The sequence below is a fragment of the Rhopilema esculentum genome, chromosome 16 (assembly GCF_057945365.1).
Source record: "Rhopilema esculentum isolate cy_ngs chromosome 16, ASM5794536v1, whole genome shotgun sequence".
Taxonomy (NCBI): Eukaryota; Metazoa; Cnidaria; class Scyphozoa; order Rhizostomeae; family Rhizostomatidae; genus Rhopilema; species Rhopilema esculentum.
In genome coordinates this window covers 3006203-3031681 of record NC_142830.1, presented here as the reverse complement: position 1 = coordinate 3031681, position 25479 = coordinate 3006203, and the positions used below count along the sequence as shown (strand labels likewise).

Below are 25479 nucleotides of genomic sequence, written 5' to 3'. Positions count from 1 at the left end.
TGACCGCCCCCTTCCCCCCAACCCCCCCCCCAACCCCCCCAACCCCCCCAACTCATTCAATTGAACTCATTTGTTTTATCAAATGAGTTGGTTTGTATTAAGTTATTTCAAGACATCGGTTAATTTACATCAGCGATTTAGTATTTGAAGTAATTTTTGTTTTCTTACGTTTTGATGCTAGTTGAATTTTATCGTTAGGTTGGAGCGGAAGAGGCAAGTCGAAAGGAGCAGGTAGCATCTTCTTCATTTGATAAAGATTTGGAATTAAAGCATCTGCAAAAGTTGCTGATTGACAGTAATGAAAAACAAGAACAGCAAAAGAAAGAAATCAAAGAGTTACGCGAAGCTCTTGAAAACGAACGAATGCTATTTGCAGAACAATTACGCGCTCGAGTTGGGAAAGAAACCGAAGTAAGGACGGCGCAAGAAAATACAGCAAGCGAAGTTTTGTTACGCGAGAAAAAGGATGCAGCCAATAAAATTGGTATGCTCGAGCAAAAATTGAAAGAGAAAGAGAAAATTGAAAATGACTTAAAAGATGAAAATTGGAGATTAGTGAATTTATTGAAAGAGAATAATATTGAGCTGTATAACGAAAAAGAGTTATTGCAAGATCAACTTGAAAAACAAGAAGATATTATAAAGGTTTGTATGCAAATGTTTGTGTTTCTTTCTAGCAGTTATTAGATGCTGTTGAAACCTCATCAGAAGTATTTCTCGTTGTTTATCATACAAAATACAAGCTTTAAGTCAATTAACGTCTAGTGATTTCACTTTCCCAAATGAAATACATAATCTAAGCTAGGAACCCTACTTGATTGAAGTTTTTATGTCACTTTGTTTTAAAGAAGGTGCTTGTCAATAAGAATACACAGCAATGACAATACTTTGAATGCCCGCCAGGCAAGGAGAATTTATCTGTAACTCTTTTCCGACGTTTCGGTCTTCAGCCATATACTGTTTTGTCAGAGAGTTCAACTGATTCCTTTTCCTGTTTTTAAAAATGGTTACGATTTCCAGTTTACCAATACACTTTGTTGTTTATTTTATGAAAGGTGGCATCGATGAATGTGCGAAATTCACCAAGGGCGTCTTTTGCGAAATTTTATTGCTACAAAGCTCATATTTTCTATGTACACTTACTTGAAGCCATAACTACTGCACATTAAAGGATAAAATTGACTTATGGTAGCTCGTTATTTATTCAGGAATTGCACGAGAAGTTGTCTACCAGTGATCTTGTTACCAATGAAATCCAGGAGGCATTCGGGCGTCAGCTGGCCGCCCTTCATCGCCAACGCGACGCTCTAATAGAACAATTAGAACAACACAGAAAGGACCACCAGGGCTATGCCAGGGTTGTGCAGGAAAAAGCGACGCTTGAGGACAGACTGAGGGAAGAGAAGAAACTATTATCTGAAAAGCTCAGTCAGAAAGAGGCTCTTGAGATGGAGTTGGCAGCTGAAAGAGAGGCTTTGAATGAGAAGTTGATTGAGCTGGAAAAGCTTAGGGAAATGCTGAACGGGAAGGAGAAACTAACTGACGAATTGACAAAGCAGCGCGATGAACTGAAGGTAAGACAATTGATTCAATTGGAAATATGGTAGCTATTCCGACAATTGAGTTTTGTGGTCATGCCTAGTTCTAGTTCTTGCAATTTATGCCTAATTCGGTTAGTTATCTTCAGTGCAACCACCCTCTCCCCGTGAAATGGCAAGGCCCAAGTGGCAAAAATTATCACGTTCATGTGGGTAGGGTTTTTAATAGCAATGAATTAAAGGTTTTAGTATTCAGTGCTTTGGAATCGTGCCCACTAAATCCGTTTTTCTTGACTTTAATTAGTTTCTTTTCCCGAGAAGCATTCTCAAGATTACCAGAATGGTTTAACAACAAAAAATTTTCGCATAATTACAAATATGTTTAGTTTTTTGTCAGAAAGACCTATGTATATTTGAAGTATAGAAAGGGGTTTCTTTCTATTGGGAATTTCAGGAAAGTCGTATGCAGGTTTTTAATAATGTAAGCCAAAAGCGGTTCGTGAGAACATTCCGTTGAAATAGTTGAATTTCAACGGGCAAGATAAGAGGATTAAGGAAGAAACTTCAGGTGAGCAATCGAAAGATATTCAGGCTGGATGTTTACATAATTGCAATAGCAAGGATCAAAGGATCTGAATTCAAAGAAAAATGTTTATAGGAAATGTTCTAATAAGTATTTTTAAGAAATGTTCTAAGAAAAAGTACGCTCAAAATTGTAAGGCTTTAGCCCCAGGTTTTTGAATATTATTGAGTAGAGTACATTAATATCTTGAGTTTTAACAGATTATTATTTTTATTTTTCGTAGACGGAGCTAACAAGCATTGAAGAAAGGCTCTCTTTGAAGGAAAAAGACTTGAGTATTGAAAGGGAAGAATTAGAACGGGAGCTCGAATTAAAGGATTTAGAACTTCAAAAGTGGGAAGAGGATTTCCGAGCACGGGAAAACGAGCTACTGGAACAAGAGGATACCTTGCGAGAAAACTTTTCTAACATTCTACAATCAACAAGGAATGATTACGAGGTTAGAAATGAGGACAACCTAAGGCAACTGCGCACCGACCTAGACTCGGACTATAGGGACCGCATTGCTGTTACGGAGGAAGGCCTTCATCGTCAGTATGGAGAAAAAATATCAAAAATAGAAGAGGAGCACGAATGCCAGGTGCCTTATTCTTACTATACCTATGATTAGTTGAATCTAGCTGTTGCTAGTGTAAAGGTAAACTATGTTGTGTTTTAGATTGCATACACTCATTCCTTATACAAAACACTTTTCATTCACCAATCGTGGCAATAAGCATTTTCACAACGTTCTTAAGGGATTGGATTTAGTAGCTGAAGCAAACAAACTATGTTTTCAAGCGACGCAACGCCAACTTGAAGAAAAAGTACATATTTATGTCTTGTTTCCCACAAGCAAGTCGTTTTATTTGATTTAACCTTTTTTGGCGTGCATTGCTGTAGGCATATTTTTACCTGATTTTTTTATCTGCTGTTGTTTCTACGAGATCATGGATATATTTTGTGTTTCAGAGGTGGGATGTAATATATACGCTGTTTGTTTAGCATTTCACACAAATATTAGCTTTAGGGTTTCGTCAAAATTTCTTAGGAATGCCGAGTTTTGAGTACAATAAGAGATGGTTTTTTCCTGGCTGTGCCATTGGTAATGTAGTCAGATAGCAATTACCACCAGTCTTTCTATTTTATACCGAGTTTTAGATGTATATTTATCCTGGGAGTTGACATAGTCCACACCAGCAATGTTAATAAACAGTCCTTTCCTAGACCACATGGTGTCATAAATGCCGGTATGATTTTCAAATGCCTCATGAAAATACCTCATAAACGTGTCTTCCCTTAGGGACATTTTCAGTTACACAGAGTGGCATTTGTTCTCCTTTCGTGTTTTAGACCAATTCCCCAAGGGTGATAGAATCCCGCTAATTTATCGTGATATTTGTAAATAAATAAGATTAGATGTTCTTTTGACGAAAATGCCTGAAAGCTTAGGTTTTCTGTTGCTGAGTTGGCAAAATCATAGAGTTGTTACATGCGCTGTATAATTGGCAAACGATTTTTAATTACAGTTGTGAATTTTCTGATTCCGTGAGGTCATTGTTCAGTCTGGGGGCAACTGCAAATATTTTTCTCTCAGTTATTTGGCTTGTTCTTACACCTCTTACTTAGGTCAATGCCACAAAAGGCTTAAAAGTAAATTAAAACTGTACCTAAAATTATTGTTTTATTTTTTGTCGCTTCGTCAGTTCGATGTAATTCAATTTTCAAGGGCCAGTTATTTCTTTGCAACTAAACTTCCTTTAAGTTCGTCATCAAATTTAAATCCTATTGCAACAAATGCTTTAGCAAAATACTTTTGCAGGAACCCACCCTTTCCGCAAGTAATTTGTAAGATCATTTTAGATGAGGTATTTGTCCAGAAGGTAGGAATCTTTTCAAACCTTTTACTTGGACTAAGGTATTTTTATGAAAAATTTGCAGACACCCTCAGGCTCAACACTAATTCCTATCCTTGAAAGAATGTTTGATGTAAATATATAGATATATAATAAAATTGCGGAACGTGATAAAAGAGTAATTTAGAATATTTATAATTCATAGATATGATTTATTTTGGGAGAAAAATGTTTGTTTTAGTTTGTCTGCCCTTAGACTGAACACAACCTGTGCGAGAGAAAGGTGATTAACTTCAGTTTTGGAGAAATCACCTTGCGAAAGACTTTGACAGTTTCAGTTATGTTAATGGGTTTTGTCATAAGCATATATCAGTTGATCATGATCATTAATCATTGTAATCATCGCAAGAATCACCAGCATAATTATCATAATTATCAACATCAGCATAATTACCATCGAAGACAAACAGCTACTAGAACATCAAGAACAAACATCGAAGACATAAATTATCAGCTTTACGTTTCCCCTGAACTGGACTGGGTATTATCGATGTTTCAAGCCAACCTTTTTTTCCTAAGTGAGAGGCCGAATTTCAAAAGACCAAATAACTCTACTTAGGGACCAAGTTGTGATTAGAGAGGGAATTCCGTCACCATTTTAAGTTTTTGATTTGTATCTGTTCTAGAGCACTAATCTAGCTCGTTGAATAGGGAATAATAAAAACGAATGCACTATTACCTTAATATAATTGGTAGATCCATTTTTACCTTATTTCCTTTAGATATTTTTGCACTTGAAACCTTTCACCCCCATTTTTATACACATTTTGCCCTGTTTTAGCAACTGCTTTGAGAGGGCCTGTTGTTTGTCTTTCCTTATCTCAAAAAGACTGTAACTGAAGCGAACGCCTTCATGAAACAAATCATGAATCACAAATCATGAATCACAAATCATAAATTACCACGAAAGGAATATGGGATTTAAAGTAGGAAATAACGATCAAAGTGACAAGGGCAGGAAATTACTTTGTCTGCAATTGTTCACATTAGTTAGTATCTGACGTTCGTTTTTTGAAGCCTGGGTACACGAAGTCAAAACCAATACAGAACAAGTGTGCTTTCAAATTTATGCCGAAGCCTTTAGTCATGTATGTAAACCAACACTTTTTTAAGCATGGAAAATTAAAACCTAGCAAACTGAGCCCAGACCAACGCTTGCCTTGTTGCATTTCGAAATTGCATTTTTATATTACATGGGGGTGAGAGGGTACACGCACCATTTTTTGTTTTTAATTTGCTCTTATGTTTATGCACCTTCAGCTTCGAAACTGGCTTGATCTAAGCGACTGGCTTCTGGATTCCATGTTATCGCTGCCATGTTTCAAGGTCAGCAAAATAGTTTTTTACCATGTTGTGCTACAGTTTTTGTTGCCTTGACTAAAACAATTACGAGATGTTCTCTCTAGAGCTCCATAGGTCGTGAGCGTGTTTTACCCAATGATATATAAGCGACGCTATATAATTGGTTTTACCACGCTGTATTCTACTATGAGGCTAACGATGCAACACTCGATACTCCGATAGCTAGTGTTTGTAAACTAGTGCATGTCCATTGTTTGTCAGGAAAGACCACGTGAAGAGCACAGAAAGCAGGATTATTTTTTGGTTGAAGGACCTTTGTTACAAAATTCTCTCTCGCCTCTACTTTTTCACAAATATATGTCATGCTGCTGTTGTGAGCTACGCCGTATTATTTTCCAACCTCTTAAATAGCTGCTCTCTTGTACCTGCCCTTAACAGAATGACGAATGAGGGTAGCTGCCAATTTACCCTCTTCCCATTGATTCTGCATAGAAGCCAATAAAAATTTGATTCAAAATGGTTTACAAATGCCCGAAAATGCCAAACAAGGAACGAATCTCCTTGAAATTAAGACCTAAGAAACAATTCCTGTGAGTTTGACTTTATTAACGTTGAACTGTTTGCTATACAAAATTAATGTCCTTGTTTCTTGTCCACATTTTTCAACATGTTTAAAAGCAACTTAGCTACCGTCAGTTACTACTCCAGCAGGCTAGGAGCATTATGGATTTTAAATCTAGAAACAGAAGAATTTGCATACGTTCGATGATTCTAAACGTGACTGCATATCCTGGTGTTGTAAAGAGGTTATTGAAAATCTACTAACTTCTTTTGACAAGTGCTTCAACAGTGTCGTTTTAACGAAATTGATATAGTAGGGGGAAAAGGAGCGACTGTACATTCTTTTGTTTCTCATTCAATAGTCTCTGCCGTGGGGCTGTCCAGTCTGCAGGTGTGGAAAAACAATATTTTTGATCTTTGTTGGGGATAGACTTGTAATTTACGCTACCTCCTATCAGCCACCTGAGGGTTTTTAACCGGTAATTCGCTTTGCTGGAAGACAAGCCCATTTAGCAATGGCAGGTAGCTGTAACCTCCATTCAACTGTGTGTTTGTAAGCGTTTTCGACCATCAGGCCATGAGTGTAAATACCATCTAGGCCATTATGGAAGATATATGGATAACATAGAAATAAAAGCATACATGGATAGATAAAGGGTTTACCAACCAATATTTTTATTTAGTTAAAATGGAAAGATTTCTTTTTCGGGTAAGAATTTATGATGTTGTTTATTTTGATTAGCACAATTATATCTTAGGCTGATTGCCATTTGTTTTGTGTAGCTTGGAAACTTTAAACTTCAAAATTTTTCGGAAAAATACCTCGGTTAGTCTTATTTCAATCTTATGTTCTTTAAAGATATCATCATACTTGCTAAAATAATGGTAATTATAATAATTATCAATATATTTATAACAATATCGTGGCTTAATAACAATATTTGTTAGCTCCTAGTGTTTGTGACGATCTAAAAAGTTCATATTCATCAAATTCATAATAATCATCATGTCACCATCATCATTATTCATGATATATGATATTTATCATAATCATGTCGTTATCATATTCATCATAACCTTAAACGAATCATTAAAATGTCTATGAAACTGTTGAAATTATTATTGTGTTAGGCGAAAATCACGATTTTAATTCCCTGTGTTCGCTTTCTTTGAGCGATATATACTTTATATGTCATCAAACAAACGGATAACAAGAGTGTTCTCCAGTGAAAATCTCTACAATATTTTTGTATGGTTATGGGTGAAACTTGATCCGGTTTTATGCTTGAGTAAGAGTCTTTTTAATTCGGATTTGATCGCCCCATTGTTAAATAGAACAATACTGACAACATCACTGTAAACCCAAGGAATCTCTACTAACTTTGGGCATGATAGTCCTTTCTATAATATTTGGAGTTCAACGAGAAATGTTACAGAGAAGGGCACGAGTGGGTGGAGAGCCGAGGATGGACAAGCTTGCGTTTTCAAATCTGCTGTCATCACTATGTGAACCAAAATAATAACAACATTACAGTGGCTTCAAAATGGTGTACCGGTACCCAGATCTGGCAGATTCATGGAATCGTTTTATAGAACTGCAGAGGCACAGTTTTCCAGGCCTTTTGTTGATGTTTCTAGCTTTGTTCATATCAGTGAGAATTGTCATAATAATATGCGATGTTTTCAAGCAACGGAAGGTTCGTTCTGTTTGAACTCAGGTTTGAACTTAGAATATTTGATCACGTGCTGCGTGGTTGTGTTGTCATCATTAGTTTGAAATAATAGCGGTTGAGTCATTTTGTTTTGAACAATAAGCAGCATACTCTTGGGAAATTGATTTCGTATTTGCGAGGCCGAAGAAGCTAATATCGAAGTATCATTAGAGTTCCATGTGGTTGATTAAGATACGCAATTTACGATAAGTTTGGTTTATTTTCGTAACTGCCCACAGTCTAACGAAATGTTGGCGATTGGCGCCCTTCTACACAGTGACTTGGGTATGTATTAGCAAAATTTATTCTCTCACACCCCCTACCACGTGAAATAACTTTTTTCGTCTGGTTTAGCTGCATAACATTTTTCCAAATTACTTGTGTTATATTTTTCACGCATTTAATGCCAATTGAATGACCAGTACCTTCGCTAATCGGAGATTGGTTTATTCAAATTTGAACTTAATCCTGTAATGGCGGGTTTTTTTAAACCTATTCTTGTATTCAAATCAAAATAACGAACTCTGAAATAGGCCAGTTTATAGCTTCTTTCAATCCACTAACTGTTTTGTAAAAATAAAAATACTTTTGAAATCAGAAAATTTCGTTATTTGACATTTGGGGAGTCTTATGATTTTCCTAAGGTCAATGGCCCCATTTGTTTACTTCCTGTTCTTATAACAATCTTTGCTTATGCAAAGGCATTGTTAAGCTATTCTGTCCTTGACCTTCGACACGAAAAAATGCTGAATGATCTCTGCTATACGAAAAATAATTCGTTTTTTGATATAATATACCATAAAATTTACGTTAGGCCCTTTGCGTGTGAACTTTACTATCAGGAAGTCGAAGGAAGTAGTAAAGCCCCCGCTCGGATGTTTAGATGCAAAAATTGAAGGCAATCACCGCCATTTAACGGCACTATCATTTAGTGGTAGGGTGAAACGAGAAAGATTTCCTCACTAGCGGAAGTATTGTATTTTCTCGACAATTGTCAATTATTTTTGAATTAATGACAGATGTTAAGTTGGGAACTGTTTTATGTACTGTATTGTCTGAGTTTTCAAGTTCCATCCAGCACTTACTGTATTGAAATCAAGAAAATATTTGTCTGTGGAATAGTTAGTTGGAAGGTCTGTCCTGAGTCATCCATGTTGCTGTTATCTTATCTTGTTCGGTACCTAATAGGTACATTGGACTTGATGCCAGAATAGCCAGAGAGACAAGAGAGAGAGGGGGGGGGGGGGGGGCAGTCTCGGAAGAGTGCATTTGAGAGAAGTGTGCACATTTGAGTGTGCATCAAATTTCTAAGTGATTCTTCAATGTGTGCATATTTTGTCTGGCACTTTTCCTGTTTACATGATTGAGAGTTGAACTATTCTTACCTATCACTAATATCAGTGGCTGTTATCCAAATCCTAAAGGTTTGGCAAGTAAAGAGATAATTTATATAGAAAGGCCAAAATCTTGAGCATCCTAAGAGTATCATGATGATGATTCAAAGCAGGGCTACCGAGAGGGGGACAAGGGGGCAAATTGCCTCGATGTCTAGGGAGGATTTATAGTTAAATGGTAGAAAACCGTTTATAAAATGGAAGTAATAGTAGAATGTGACAATGAAACAATTGAAACAAAGTATTATTGAAACAATTGCAAGATAACGACTGCAAAGAATATTCTGGGAAGATGCTTTCATTTTATTTTGATCTTTTTCAGGAACCTTGAAGATAGACTAAGTTCTGACTTTCAATAATTTTTTATAAGTTCGCGAAATTTTGTCATGAATAAGGCACTACAATCAGAATTTCATAGGAATCTCTTAGATATTACAAAAGGAAGATGTCGAGGGAACCTTTATGGAAAATGGTACTTTGGTCCCCTCTCAAAGGGCAAAGTGGGTTGTTGCCACCCACAAATCTCTCTCTGTGGTCCTTGCTGTTGCAATGCTCTCAGTCATCTGATGTAGTGCTGTCTTATGTTTGCAGCTCTTGTATTGTAGGTAATAAATGTTAGGTTTTAGGGGAAAATGAAATAAATGATACATGTACCAAAAGTAATTTCAAGACGCATCGTACATTATACCACAATAATCTTATTTTGTTGAAGATGGATTCAACAATTTTTGAATTTTTGTTACATAGATTTTTCAAACAGGAAAATTGAAATGCAGCAACCCATCAATTTGTCTGTAATTATCAACCCTAAGAGTATAATCTATTAAATCTGTTTCTCTCATTAAGACATATTTTGGTCCAACAAAAGCAATGTTAGCTGGAATACATCATTTTTCTCCAACAATCTTGGATATTTTAATTAAAAGTCTTGGAATATGTTGCTCCTGTTGATTACAATGCTTCTGCTCAAACAGTTCTCATTTGTACTAAGAATATTTTTCAAAAAACATCTTGCAAGATGATGTTTAATTTTAGGTTTTCTAGCTGCATTTTTTGGGTGTAATCTCATCATTTCTAAGTATAAGAAAAGAAAAATAGATCATGTTTTGTTTTACGTTGCTACAATTAGTAAATATTTTACAAAAGGTGATCTAATTGTGCTTGTAATATGAACACCTTGGATCCATTGGCATATGTTATAAAGGTGGGCAAGGGGCAAGCGCCTAAAGAAAGGGCAAATCAGTAACATGAAGAAAATTGCAACTGACCCTTCTCCCTCAGTGGTGGTATATATGTCTTTATTCAGACCCATAGCTTTTTCTGTTTAAGAAGGTATTAGGTATCTTGAGAAAGCTCTACAAAGCTTCAGTTGCAGCAAGGAGATTATTGGGGAGAAATTATTGGACTATTGTTTCTTTGTGGTGTCTGTGATCTCTAAAAGAAAACAGGAAAACAGTACATATGAATTAAACCAGCATATAAGTTTTGGTCTTGAAGAATGCCTTTCTCTCTTCTAATATGCTCATTTCAAACTATTTGGCTGAGTTGCCTGATGATGGCATTACGTGTGAATTTCTGAGTAGCAACTAGGACAATCCTGTTCTTTACACCAAAAGTATGTACAGCTCTGCCCATATGGCATTGAGTACTTCATGACCGATTAGTAAACAGTAATTTTCAATATTACTTTTATGTACAAATTTGTTATCTTTCACTACTTATGTATTAGTAGTCACTACTTACCAAAACTTATGTATTTGATAAGTGTTAGCTGAAAAAATCTTGAATGGATGAATAAAATTGTTTGGGACTTCTAGGCCTTATAACAATTTTTCATTTCTCTGAGTTTAGCTTATTGCTTAGTTTAGAAGTCATTTGGTTTGTTTCATGTAACAGTTTGCAGTCCAGTTCTAGAAGGGGTTTAGAAGAGATGGGGCTCATTTTACTGGGCTTAGCAGAAAGGGGAGCTTATTTGAGAGGTTCGCTGAGATAACAATAAAGGTCACAACTATTAAAGGCTATTAAAAGGGGCGAAAAGTTTTGAATTTAAATGCATTGCCACAAAAATGCCATTTTTGGGGTCAGCTGGATTGTTTGTTCACAAGTCCCTTTCTAGACATCTTTTTGATTCACACAACTTTGGATAAAATACCTGATAGCTCACTTTCCCTCAATGATTAAAACAAAAGACCATAAACCGAGACACTCTCCCTCTATGATCTATTACAATTTTTGGGTAGTTAGATTACCCCCAATTAGAGGGTAAAACCTTTTCATGCTTGGGGGCATTATCTATATTTTGAAGGGGGAAACGGGATGGGATTGTTTTATAGAATAAGGCCTGGCCATAACCATTCTTTGTTGTTCATTATCTCCATTATTTGTTATATTTAGAATAAATCATTTTAAAGAAGTCATTATTTGCTTGGTTTTATTTTTATGCTATCGATGAATCAATATCAAGCAAAATTATAAAACGCATCAGTACAAGTAATTCTTCACAGTTTGTAATGATTTATTTAAATTATTTTATCTGCTTTTTGGTTTTATTTGAGTTTAATGGCATTTTTTTGATTGGATATTTGTAGAATTTCCCATTTACCTTATAGGCATGGCCTAAAAATTATGTGCTAAATATAGTATCAAAAATTCATAATTAAATTTTTCTCAATACATTTTCTCCCCAGTGCTGGGTTTCTGTTCAACCTCTATGTAGTCATCGAGACAATTTAGAAATTCAATATGTTATTCTGATTACAAAGCTAGACCAACTGGATCCAATGTATTGATTTGACAAGGTAATCTCCTGAATGCGACATCTGACAGTTGTCCATTTCTCATACAGATGAGTAGAGCAAAAGCTGGATTTGAAGCAAAGTTACTGGACTTGCGACGCCAGCTTGATGAGGAACGCCTCCGCCAAGTAAAAACCGTTAAAGAAGTGCTAGAGAGGGAGCACTCAAGAGAGAAGATTGATCTCCTGGTTGGACACGATTCAGAAATGTATGGATTGAAGAGCGGTAAGCGTCTGTACTAAATGCATATTGAAATTGATTCATATTTAAGATGTAATGTAATAAGAGAGTTGATTTCGAAAATCTCAATAGATATCAGTATTTTTCGGTTTTCAAAATTTTGTGTTGGTTTATATGTGATTTAAGTCTTTTTTACTCATAAATTAAGAGCGATTTTATGTCACTATATTCTCACTTTTGTGAGCGCTTTGCTGATTTTTCGCACTGTCTTGCCCCCACCATGCGCAGGCCACTTTGCCGGTACCTTGGCAGGAGCTGGCCCTGTCTTTGTATCTTAGCAAATGTTGACCCTTTGGAAGAAATGTGAGAGTTTGATCGCGTGTAGGTGAATGATGTTGTGATGTGTGAGTGAAAGTATTCGGCGGGCATCGCGATTGGCGCTAAAATGTTCAGGATGTGCAGAATGAAAAAAAGGGGAAACAGGGTTGGAGATATTTGGTTTTGTGCAGGTAAAACACGTGACAGTATCGCACTGTTACTAGCTTATCTCTGCCTTAGTTTTAAATCTGGTATTATTAAGATTGTCTTGAGATGGTTTATCGTTTTTTGTTTTAAACTGGGTTTCAGACAAACACATATATACCGTTTTTCTTCTATGCAAAGTTCAAAAACGTTTTGCAATGATTCTTGATTCGATTTATTTTAAATTTAACTGATCAAGTGTTTTGTAACCAGTCTAAGCACATAATATGGGTCAAACTTTTATTTGAAGTGCCAAAACGTACGGTTTACTTTTTGCTAAACGTATATTCGTTTGGGAGCTTTTCATGAAACTTTCATTCGATGCTTCGTTTCTATTCAGTTTTCAACGGGCCTAAACATTAGAACATAAATTTTAACCGCTCATTCGCGAGCCGATCAAGAAAGGATAAACAGACTAAGGTGAGACAATAGGGGGATGACGAGAGTCTGGAAAATCTTTGTTGCCATGCGCAAAGGTCAATACACACTGTGGCTAAGGGCAAAGGTGGCGTTATTGAATAGCAGCTGAATAACAACAAACTTTGTCATTGTCATTTCTTCATCTCAGAAGCCCGCCAGAAGAACTTGTAACACCCATCAGCTCGCTCTCTGTTTTTATATATGTTATTTCTTCCCCCGAATACTAACCCTTCTCCTCGATATTTTTTGGCAAAACTTCACACATAGGCTTAGGAGACATGGGGCTGCCCCCCCCCCCCCTCCACAGAAATAAATTATCACATTCTAGGCTCTATTGGGACAGTGCTTTCTCGACAAAGTAATAATATTCAGACAAGATTATCCATACTTAGCCTCTCTTCAAATCTTCTAGGCAATAAACCAACGTTGTTTTGACGAGGAAAGTAGGATGGCTGAATACGCCCTTGAAATTTTTTGCATTGTATCTAGATTGAAAGTTTTTGCATTGTATCTAGGTTGATACGGCCCCTAAACGAACTTTCACCGCGGATAAGACTAATATACAAATGTTGCATAATTGACTGAGTAAAGACCAAGCTCTAAATATACTGTATCAGTCCTTTTTTAATGATTTTAAACCCAGTGCATATTTTCCTGTACAACCCTCCCAGCAACGACCATCATTTCATCACTTGTCCTCTAAATCTTATCTATTCCTGAAATGACAATGTAAAGTTGATTATGCAAAGATTTGATTGAAATTGTTTTACTCAAAAGGTCCACCAATGCGGGGAGCGAACATTATTTTACCTATTTTAAAGATAACTAGGAAGAAAACAGAAGTCCGATGTAAAAAAAGAGTAAAGCTATTATTATAGAAGTCAAATTATCTCAGTTATTATTCACTCAGACTTATTTTCAAGTTTTCATTGTTTCTTGCTTTAGTTTATATTACTTAGTGTTTTCATATATGGTCTGTTTCATACTTAGGAAATATGATTAAACTATTTAACATGAAAACCAACATCAAACATTTGACTATCTATTTGTTTTATAAATTTTGTGCGGATTGGTGTAGGCTTAATGTCGCTATCACCAACTAATTGACGTTGATTTGCTTTTATTTAAGATTTGACAGATGAACATCAGCGGGAGCTTGATCGACTTCGAAGGGAGTTCGAAACATCACATCAAAGTATGCTGGAAGACTTACAGGCAAGCTTGATCACTGAATCGGCCATTCGCATTGGCGCTGCAAGGCTAGCAGCTGAGCAGGAGCTTGAGCGGCATCTAAAAGAAATGAGGCAAGCCATGGAGGAAGAGCTTGAAAAGAGAATGGAAGATGTTGGCGCAGAAAAGGATTTGGCTGTTGAAGAGGTGAAAGCAAAATGCGAAGAGGAGTTGAGGGGAAAAGTCGATGAAGTGATGAGGGAAATGCAAGCAGAAAAGGAAGCAGAGTTGGAAAAGATTATGAACGACGCATCAAGCGATCTCCAGGTAGGTCGGCAGCTAATCACCCGCCTTGATAACGATGTAAATCCTTCGACGCCCCAACCCTTCAGTTCAAGCGGTACACCGCAGTAAAAAATTTAGACTGCATATTCTCTTTCACCAGGGTTACCTAGTATAACTGTCTGACAGGAATCTTTGGGACAAAACCGACACTTTGAAGGTGTCAAACATTTTTCGAAGGAGAGACAGGCTATTCTTATGAAACTTTAAAAAATAATGTACCAATGCTTCATCATTCATCACGTGAAACTGAATATCTTTGTATGTAATTTTTCTGTCGATAAATTTTGCATCGATGTTGAAAACCTGTGCCAATATGATAAAATTAACAGGCAATCAACCCTTGATAAAGTCATAAAGCTTTATGACAATTTCATGGGTTTAAGGATTCCGGTAAGCTTCTTGTTTCCTTCCACTTTTTGAATACAGAGCTTGTCATGAAAAGAGGAACGCGTTTTCTGATCGTCTTTGCGCACGCGCTTTGACTTTACTGGTGGGGATAGCTAATTTGAAAGTTTGCACTCACCCGTACCCAGCAGAAATTACTTTTAACGCGTTTTTTAATGTTTAGATAGCACGTTTATAAGATATTTATTTTATCATCTGTATCACCTGTAGGAAAGAATAAGGTTGATGCAAGCCCAGCTTGTTGACCTGCGAGATCCCCAGAGGGTGCAGGCAAGGATGGAATTGGACAACAGACACGAAAACAAAGTAGAAAAAGTCAAATCAGAGCTTGTGCAGAAGTGTGGCGACGATGATGAAATGTTTCACACTTTAGGCGAGTTCGAATCTGTTCAGGAAGATTATTTTCAAGAGAGATTAAAATGTGTTCAGGAAGAACACGAAATACACGTAGGAAACATAATAAAGGAATATGAGATTATGTTACTCAAAACGAAAAATGAATTAGACGTCTTAAGGGAGGATGATTTCCAGAGAATACGCCGACTGCAGGATGAGATTTATGCCAAGGAAGAGGCGATCTTGGAGATGCGGAAAGCACATGAAGAAGAAAAGGAGAGTTTAGAAAAAGAGCTTGCAGAGGAAAAGAATAGCCATGATCGTGATATCGCGAGAAAGACTGACGAACAAATTGCGATTGTAGCGAAGGAAAAGGAGGTTTGGAATTTTGAGAGAGAAAGAGAGCTTGATTTTATGAGGACGCAGTTCGAAGGGAGAATGATAGAAAAGGATGCAGAATGTGAAGAGAAGATGCGAAATCTTCAAAATTGGTACGAAAATGAAATGCAGAGAAGAGAAATGGAGTTTATACAGCGAGAAGAAATTATGAAGGAGCATTTAGGCCAGAGGTAAGCCTATTTCAATTGTAGACAAGACAGCTCAAGCTCTCTTCAAAGATATATTGAAGAGAGAAAGAGTGTCTACGTTATATATTAACGCCATGGAAACACGGAAAAGCAGAACATGTTTTGGTCTTTTTTTGTTAAATTTTGCAGCAGCCTTTTGTTCCTATTATATTTGAAAATCATTTCCCGGTTCCAGGTGTTTCGAGTCGGGGCCAAAGAGACCTTGTAAGAATGGCCGGTTGTGAGTGGTTTAGTGTCAAGTGGAAGTGACCTCGACACTTCACCCTTTATTCACCAGCACACTAACCCCCACTAACTCCCACACTCACTCCCATACATAACCCATACTCAACCCCCCACTCACCGTACAAGGTATAAAGGAGGTAATGAATGTAGACAAACTTCATTTATTTATCTGAATCCGTAGCACAGCACTTGAGCCAGTATCATGGCTGAAATAGTTTAATGAAACAAAGGTTGCAAGGACATTGTCACTTTTTGGGATCTAGCTTTTATTCGGTATTAATTTCTGTGAAATATACTTAAAAGGACTGATGAATAAAGGAAAAAACTGGATGATATTGATATTGTTTTTTTAAACAGCTCACGATCTTTGATTTCATTGCAGGTCAATTCAAGCACAGTTTCAGGAACTGGAAAACCAACACGCCGAACAAATGCGAATGCAGGACGAGAAACACCGACAGGACCTGGAACAAGCGGTCGTTCAGCTGAGTGCCAGCTTGAAGGAGGATTTCAATAAGATTATGGCTGATATGAAAACGAGGCACGAAGAAGAGAAGACACAAATGAGGAAGGATTTCGTCAAAGTGAAAAGGGACGAGTTGGATGATTTGAGAGAAAAGCTTGCCGCTGATTATAATATAGAGCTGAAAGAAATGAAGGTGGAGTTAGAGCACAAAAAATTTACGGAGATAGCCGAGGTAGGAAGCTTTTTGATATGTAACAAGACAAAATTTTGTTTTAAAGTACTTGTTTTCCCCTATAGCTAATACTTGAATTCTTGTGGATTGGTTCTTTTCGAATTGAAAGTTATACTCGAAAAGACGTTTCGTAACATTTTATTTAACGTCAGTTTTAGTATGTAAACGATAAGCAAACAAGTTTTTAGTGAGCACAAGATTTAGTACAGTTTTGTATATAGATCATTTGCTGCTCGATCGTAGCGTTTAAAGAGATTTTAGAGAGGGTTTATCAAGTGACCAACAGTGACCAATATCTGGTTCTTCCAGTTTTGACGTGCTCAAGATTCATTAATAAATGCGTGTGTGAAATACCCATTTAAAGTATTTTTACAGCTACAAAGCAATATTTTGAACAGTTATTTATTGGAATGTCTTTGAAACGCAAGCAACAGTTATTTATGATGATATAGTACAGGCCACTGATTGAGGTTTAGGCTAGATTTGGCTGCGTTAGAAGTTGATCATTTTTTGCTTTCGATTGCTTATGGTTGTGTTAACGGTCTTCTTCCCAGATTACCACTCAGATATCTCTGAAAAATGCCATGGACCTTGAGAATGTTAGGACAAGTGTGACCGAGAAGTACCAACAGGAAATGGAAGCCATCAAGAAAGAACTGCAGGACGACTTTCAACGAAACGCTTTACGGCAGGCCGCTGAAATTGAAGACATGGAAATAAGCCATGCCGAAGAACTGAGGCTAGCCAAACGATCCCTCACTGTTGATGAAGTCGAGGCTATCAAAAGAGCAGTTGAAGAAGACTTTGCGGAGAATGCATTGAATCAAGCCAGGCAAATTGAAGAGCTAGAGCTGAGACACGCTGAAGAATTGAAGCGGCTTCGAGAGAAGTACGAAGCTGAAGAAGTTGAAGATGTGAGACAAGAGATGCAGGAAGGCCTGGCACAGAATGCATTGCGATTGGCCTTGCAAATGGAAGAGCTAGAAAGCAGGCACGCTGGCCAGCTGAAGCATCTGCGGCAAAAGTATGAAAGAGACGAAGTTGATGGAGCTTGGCCAGATGCGGGGAGGAAATCACCTGTCGATTCAGAGCAAGCTGAAGAAGTAGAAAAGAAGCATAAGGACGACTTAAAGCAAGTTAAGCATAAATACGAGAAACTTTTACACGAGAAAACACAGGAGTTGCAAAGTGAAGTTAACGTGTTAAGATCGTTGTTAGAAGGTAGCCATAAACAGTTGCGGAAGATCTCAAAGGATTATGTTGACGCAGTTCCTAGCGCACCTCCCATTCACGATATGCCGGGGGGAAGTTTCGAATCACTTGTGGTACCAACACGGCGGTTCGGCGAAGGTGCTACTCCGTCGAGCTCTACGGAGACACTAATTGCTCGATTCGCAGACGGAGAAGTTGTGAACGCCCTGAATGATGCCTTGCAGGATATCTCTTCAGACGAAGCCTCGCGAGCGGGAACTTCCCTCACTGGCTCACTGCCGAGTTTGTTTAACCACATGGGGGCGCGTTACCCAGGGGTTAGGCACGATGGTGGACATGATGAGGTGGAGCAGAATCGAGAGGCCGTTATTCGCGAAATGCGGCGCAGATTTAGGCCATCAGAAAGTGACTCTGGCAAGTCGTACGACCAGATGATGGAGATGCCCTTAATGGAAGAAGAAAGGCTGCATAAATTGCTAAGGGAAAAGGACGATGAAACCAGGCATCAGCTAGAAAAGCAGCGTGAGGAATATGACCACCTTTATCAGGGTCGGATACAGGAACTGGAGAGAGAGAATGCTCAGATGGAAGAGTACATCCACCAGATCAACAGTAAACATGAGCGAGATATCAGTGCATTGAAAGACAAGAGCTTAGCACTTGCGGAGCAGAAATTAGACGAAGTTAAGGAGGAGGCTGCAGTAGAAAAAGTTGAATTGCAGAAAGAGGCCCACGAGAATCTGGAGAAGAGCAAAATGGAGTTGATTGAAAAACACGAGAAAATGTTAAAGAAATTCATGAAACAACAGGATGATCTTACTCAAGAATTGAAGAACGGTAAGTTGTTCCTTCATCTTATTATTATCTTTGTGTGGTTTTTTTATACAGGGCATCTTATGTATTGTTTAGCTTTGTTTTTAACTCTGTTCTGTAATTAATAGCCATCCCTTTTATCTACTTTTCTGTAATTAGTAGCCATCCCTTTTATCTACTTTTTTAAGTACTTAAGTGCATATTATTTAATATTTTATGCATTATCTTGTTGAAACATAATTCATCTTTCTTTGTCTTTATAAGTGAGAAAAAAGGGGGTGGGTGTTTTTCGTTCATAAACTTGGAAAAGTCTTGAGATATGTGCCCATATCAGAGAAAATTCCTGAAGCAGCTTTGACAGCAGGCAATATTGGGAGGGATTTATGTTAAAACACAATCTGGTGATTTTCTCAAAACACACCGGCTTTCAAATCCGGTGATTTTCTACCCTTATGATTTTCTTCTTGTTGTTAAAAACGCCAAAGGGGAGGGACTCATATATTAAGGATAGGAATGCGTAGGCTTGAATACAAGCCATTAATAAAACAAATTTCTTGCATAAAAATTGACCCAAAAAGTAATTGTTCTTCCTACTCAAAGCGTTTGCAATTTTTCTTTTTACACTTTTCTGATTTTCGAGACCCAAAAAAATTCAGAGTTTTATGACCCCAAAAAAGTGCAAATGAAAACCAAAAAACACTTTTGCTCGAATTCTAGACCCAAAAAAATTTTTAGTAGTCAGATAAAAGTTACGATTTTCACAAGAGATGTACGAGATCTCGATGGAGTGTTGCGCCCCTCGGTTGGTTAAAGGTAAGCAGACATGCTGCAAAGCTGCGACCATTAAAAACCTTTTGGAGGGACAAAGACAATGAGCAACCCTTTGCGACAATATCATTTCAACACCTCATTGTTTCAATTTCTGTTCTCTTTGTTCGATGGCTTTATGCAGTAGCCCATCATAACGTATTAAGTGTTTGATATTGATTTAAGTTGATAGGGTAATCGATCGCGTAGTCACTAATGACCTTGCTATAAAGAGAGTTCATTATGGCTGAGAGTATCGCTCTTCTGAGAAAATGTAATCAGTATTGCCCGTGAGAGACGTTTGTTTGTTCTGGGTCGCACATTATGTTTTTTAAACTGATTACAACCGTCGTTCTACATGCCTGTAACGGTACCTGAAAGTATCCAGAGTTCACAACCATGTGTAGAACATTGGAAAGCTACATTCTGAATTTTGTAAGTATCGCTGCAAATAAATGGTGAGTAGATGGGGAACATAGCATGTCTTTTGCTCACCTTTCATAAGTGTGTTGAGCTTCAAAGTTGTTGAGGGTTGTGGTCTATATTTTATAATACGTGTGTTAATTTCAAGTTTTGAAAAGGGAAGTTCTGCGATGATAAGTAGACCCAAACCACTTAATGTTGGTTACCTTTTCTGCACAATAGAGATTTTGTTGAGTTAGGCGACCTGGTTTTTGCGAAAATTTATATTTCATTTGCCTTTCTTTAAAGGCTTTTAATGGATTGGAGAATAAGAAAATCTAAGATTTTACTGTGAATTTAAACAATCACATGAGCAAGCTATAGCAGGTTGGTAATATGAAATAACTTAATCGAATTTCGTAGAGCACATCGATGAGCTTGGCATGCTTAAACATGAGCTGACTATGAAAAATGAAAAGCAGGTTAAAGAAGTCGAAAGAAAACATCACGAGTACTTGCTACAAACCCGCGACAAATACGAGAAACTTCTACACGATGAGCGCGAAAAATTCGAGAGAAAGCATGCAGAAGATGCGAAGAGACTGAAAAATATGATGGAGAAGAAGCTTGAAACTAGCCAAAAGGATTTGGTCGAAGTTTTAAAAGACCAATATGATTCTGATTTGAAACGCATCAAGATGACATTAGAGGAAGACAAAAGACAGGCTGTTGAGGACGCTGGGCAGCATCACAAGGTAAGACATTAGATTCTAGACTATGGATAAGGGCTGATAACATAGATATACCGACTTAAATGAATAATGTTATCGTACAGTACCATTGAAAGGATAGATTATTGAAGGGGCACCAACGTTTGAGAACAATAGGAATAATAGGGATTGTTCTTTGAAACAAAGAATTTTTATTATTGTTAAGGAGCACGACCCCCTAAGAGCAATAGTAGTTACGGCCTGTGATGTATGCGCCTATGGTTTATAAAGAAGACAATCCTTTTAGATAAGCCTAGAGATTTCAGTTCTGTATTGTATAAAACCAATGCTCATAGTTATGAATTGTAGCATGCAGTAGTTATTAGCCAGCTAATACGTTGACCAAATGTGTTAGAACTGTCAATTGTTCCAATCTGAATATTCATTTGATTTGATTTAAATATCTCAAAATATTCTTAAAATTAAGTCCGATTTATTGCTTAAGTGTTAAGGTTTTACACAAGCAATGCCAAGGTATGCATTGAATTGATTGATTTATATTATAAGCATTCCAGATTTGTTCGATTTGTTCCATGTAAATTATTTGACAAGTGTTCCTTAAATGCCAGGTTGAGCTTGAGAGGGCAAAAGAGAATGTACGACGGGAAATGAGTGAAAAGTTTAAAGCAGAGTTGGAGGAGATGCGAGAAACGGCTCGTCGGGAGTATGATGATTACATGCGAAGAGATTTGACCGAAAGGGTTGCTTTCGAAATTGATCGTGCTCGAGAAGAAGCCAGACAGGAATACGAAGAAATTCACAGCTTTAAATTGCGACAGTTGGAGAACCAACTTGAGGAAACACATGTGCAGCAGTTGCAAACGTTGCAAGACATGCACGAGAAACACAAGTCAAATATAGACGAGTTGAAGAAGCAACACGAGGAAGAGATTAGGAATTTAGAAGAAAGTGGCGATGAGAAATTCCGATCAATGAAAGAGTCGTTGCAGGAAGAACGTATGAGTGAAATAAACGCTGTCGAGCTCAGCCTTGAAAAAGATGTGGATAAGATCAAGCAGGAATTGGAAGAAGCACATAAGAAGGTATTTCTCATTTTGCTTTTATTACTATACTGAGTGATCAATAACACTTTCTGAGAATCAGCCTCTTGTCAATGTTGACCTGATTAATGCCAGTGCAACAGAGAACGTCCGATGACTTAGGCCAATGCTAGCTCTCCATGGTACGCACAGTTCAGAATATTGAGGCATTAGTCTAAAATTAAAAAAATCATAGTTTACAATGTACACTTGCTTAGTCTACTATCCGCTGCGCTAATATGTCATAGGGCACGGGCGTAGAAAAAGTTGCTAAAACTAGTGCCCAGGCTCAGTATATCTAAAGAACATCGTGATATCAACTCTTTGCTCTTATTCATGGCTTGAGCAAATTTTTTTTGAAAAATACATTTGAGTAAATGGCTATGAAGGATTGAATTTAACCGACGTAAATTTATAATAACTTAGGAAGATAATGAAAGCAAATTACCTTTTGATGTACATAATTATTTTTTTGTTTCGTCACTAAAGTTCGGCAAATGATATCCAAAGATATTTAACGAAGCCAAACTATAAAAACGCATCTAAAAAGAAAAACGCGCGAGACGTCTGCATTCCCAAGCAGGAAAGAATTTTAGTGAGTTTATGCTTGTTATGAATTACCAGTGGTCAGTGCCAAATGATTTCCAAAAAAAATTTCAAATATTCTACATTGTACAAGAGTGATCAGAAGAAATACTTTGCTTTGTTCAGAATTCTCGCAGTGATAATTATGGAAAGATATCCTTTTCGCTTAGCTGAGATTTGAAGAGTTTCGTTGATGGGTTTGATTGATCTTAAGGCAAGAAGCTCAGGCACAAAAGGTTTACAGAATACAATAGTAAGAAGAATTAGGTATTGTGTATCTCACTATAGCAGTAAAATATGTTTGGTTGAAAATGAACGCTATCTGACAGTTTAGGCTGAGGCCCTCTTACCCACTGTAGCAAAACAAAATTGGTGATTTAACTCCTCATCCCCATTCGCGCATAGCATAACGCTTTAATGCCCGTATCTAAAAGCGTATCACAATAATGCCTGCCTGACATTTAATTTCATGCCCCCTTTTTTAGTCCTACCATTTTTCAACGCTCCGTGGTGCCTGACGATACAGTGGGTCACTCCACAAATGCAGATGCCTTTTAAAAAGTGGATGTTTTTCTCAGATTTGTAATTATTGGCAGATTATTCAAATATTGAACTGTCGAAGAAATTTTATGTGTTCACTGCAACTCTGTATAAAATTCTTGTACGCAAAATGGCATTCTTGAAAAATTTGACAGTTTGTCGTGCTCGGCATTGTTTGACAAACAGCGGCAACTTTACCACCCAGAGGAGTCATGCCAAGACGGGAAAGGACGTTATTTGCTTTAGTGAGGCACGGGGGGGGGGCGGTGGAAAAATATTCCAGCAATTCAGATATCAAGAGTTGCGACAATTTTTTTCTAAAAAAAATAAACCGGGAACTCCCATTTCCGTCGCCATTTATTACCTTACCCCTAACGCTCGATGTTCTTATTTTTTGATAATTTAATGCTCGGGTATTCCTAACGTTGTTCATATTCCCAACTAGATACTAATAATTGTTTTTAATCCCCTTAATAGCAGTTTTATATGACACGTTATAGTAGCTAGCACGGTCGTATAGGAATCTCTTCACGCTTTTTTATGAGAACACTTGGCTCCAGTTTTAGCCCGGCGTTTCTCATTTTTTCGCATAAATTCAGCCCAACGTTTTTTATTTCAGCCTTCCTTGTTTCCTATTTTGGTTTATATTTTTTGGGCAAATCTCAGCCTGGTGTTTTTTATAAGGGTTGTTCTTTAATTGAATTCTGCGTGGACCCCTTACTACCTGGCTGTATTTGGAATTGATCTCGTTCCAAATGCAACAAAGTTATGCTAAACAGTTCCATTCATGGTCAGTTTAATCGCCTACCCGAGAAATAGCGTTGTTCCAGTTTCATTTTCCTCTTGGTTATCTCGTTTACGTGTCTCCTTCGCGGATGCCAACTTTGAATAGTCCCCGTCCTGGATATCCTCATAAAAGCATCGGAACGTCCATTCTCAAGTGTGGACTACTTGGATAAACATTTGTTAAAAAAATCATATATAACAATTTTAACAAAATTAGATCGTTTATCAAGAATAAAATTGCTCATTTTACTATTAAGAGACGAAACGATTGTCTTCTTTCATAAGAACAAAGGCTCTTCTCCCCGGGTGAAGTCCCATAGAAAAGGCTGCGAACAACACTACAGTTCTTGGAATTGTCACCGTGTCACGCCATTACAAATGAGCTGTTTCCTTCTCATGCGAGCGGTAAAAGATGGTAAACCCCCGGTCGGGATTAAGGGTTATGCTGTGATTGGAATGACTGACAGTATCATTTTGCACTGGCCCGTTAAGCATGTTCTCAGTTCACTCGACCTGCCTGTTTTTTTGGTGTTGGACGAAGGACGCGATCGAATGACCGGACATGGCTAACGGAAGGTATTTACTGAAAGTCGTGCGGTTTGGGTCACCGAAAAAGAGACGAAAGCTTATTTATGAAACCGTGTTTACGTTTGAGGTACAGTAGCTTTTTGATGGGCGGTTTACGTTTACGGTTACAAAGTATCTTCAAATAGTTTCGTTTTAGATAAAGTCATTTGTTTTGATTTGAGTTTGTAAATTCTGGCCCTTCAGTACAATTGTGTTACAAAGTTCTCACCTGAATGGGACTAGTGAGCCTAGAAACTTCCGCATCATTGTGCAAGTTTCTATTGATTATTATCCCTTAATAACAAGGCTGCAGCTCCAGGATCAATCCTAAGATATGAAGTAGACGAGCGACTCTAGCCTAAGAAATCCGGTTGGGCCATAACAGAAATCACTGGGATAGTAGTGAATGGAAACAATCTATTAGTAAAATAGCAGCTTTCTTTGAGGTGATCTTAAAAATGCTGAGAAATGTATGCTGAAAAATGTAGCAATCAAACAACTGGCCTTAGGAGAAGCTAACCAGAGTCTATTTAGGTATTGATAACCAAAAATTAAATGTCACATCGAAAAATACGTATAGACGTATGGGCGGAAGCACTAATTAATAACCAAAACATCTTCTTAGAAAAGTGGGGGCAAAAGAAATTCTGGGAGGGCTGTGTACCTTGCCCCCCCCCCCTTAGAAACACTACTGGAAGTTGATATTAATAACTACATGTTAGACCTTCAATCCTTTGCTTTTCACCCCTGCTTCCCGTTCTAAGTGCCCTTCTTTTGCAGAGAGGGCTCAGAACCAAATATTGGTGATAGGGACAAACTGAGTCAAAGCTGAGCCATCCTTGATACATTTTGTTTCAGAATAAACTTATAGAAAACTATTGTAGCATTTTCTTAGAAAATCAGGAATCCTGCATAGAAAGAGTCGGAGGTCAGCTAAAAGTAAGGGGCTACAATGGTTGACCTATTTGGTCTGTTGGCAAAAGATAACAGTTCCTTACAAATGGGCATTTTTGTAGCCTTTATATTTATTAGGTCGACAGGGGTATAATCAAATTTTATGTTTTTACCGACTTTTTACGTCTTCCTCCCGTTAAATACCGTCTTACCACGCTTGCGTTTCTGGTCCCTGGCGTGAACTCTAAGTGTTAGTTGAAACAATGCTTGCATAAAACTGTGAAATTTTTAGAGCAAAATTGTCTTGGACAAAACCCTTGATTGAAAATTTAAGGTCTTGGCGTGTTTTTTCCACAAAAAATCTTTTCTGCTACGATGCAACTTCGGTTAGTGAA

The 25479-nt window shown here is 37.5% G+C and overlaps 1 protein-coding gene across 4 annotated transcripts in view; it reads left to right on the top strand.

Annotated features, from left to right (window-relative positions):
• LOC135682440 (uncharacterized) overlaps nt 1–25479 on the top strand; it is a 67111-nt gene that overhangs the window by 16685 nt on the left and 24947 nt on the right. For 3 of the 4 annotated variants that reach the window (XM_065197326.2, XM_065197329.2, XM_065197328.2), the window contains exons 7-17: nt 199–645; nt 1209–1574; nt 2345–2701; nt 5277–5342; nt 11831–12005; nt 14032–14399; nt 15033–15727; nt 16353–16668; nt 17223–18717; nt 20326–20657; nt 21242–21715. In XM_065197326.2, the coding sequence (XP_065053398.2) occupies nt 199–645; nt 1209–1574; nt 2345–2701; nt 5277–5342; nt 11831–12005; nt 14032–14399; nt 15033–15727; nt 16353–16668; nt 17223–18717; nt 20326–20657; nt 21242–21715 (5091 nt within the window). The remainder of the gene's footprint in view (nt 1–198; nt 646–1208; nt 1575–2344; nt 2702–5276; nt 5343–11830; nt 12006–14031; nt 14400–15032; nt 15728–16352; nt 16669–17222; nt 18718–20325; nt 20658–21241; nt 21716–25479) is intronic. The other variant, XM_065197327.2, reaches the window with a different exon arrangement.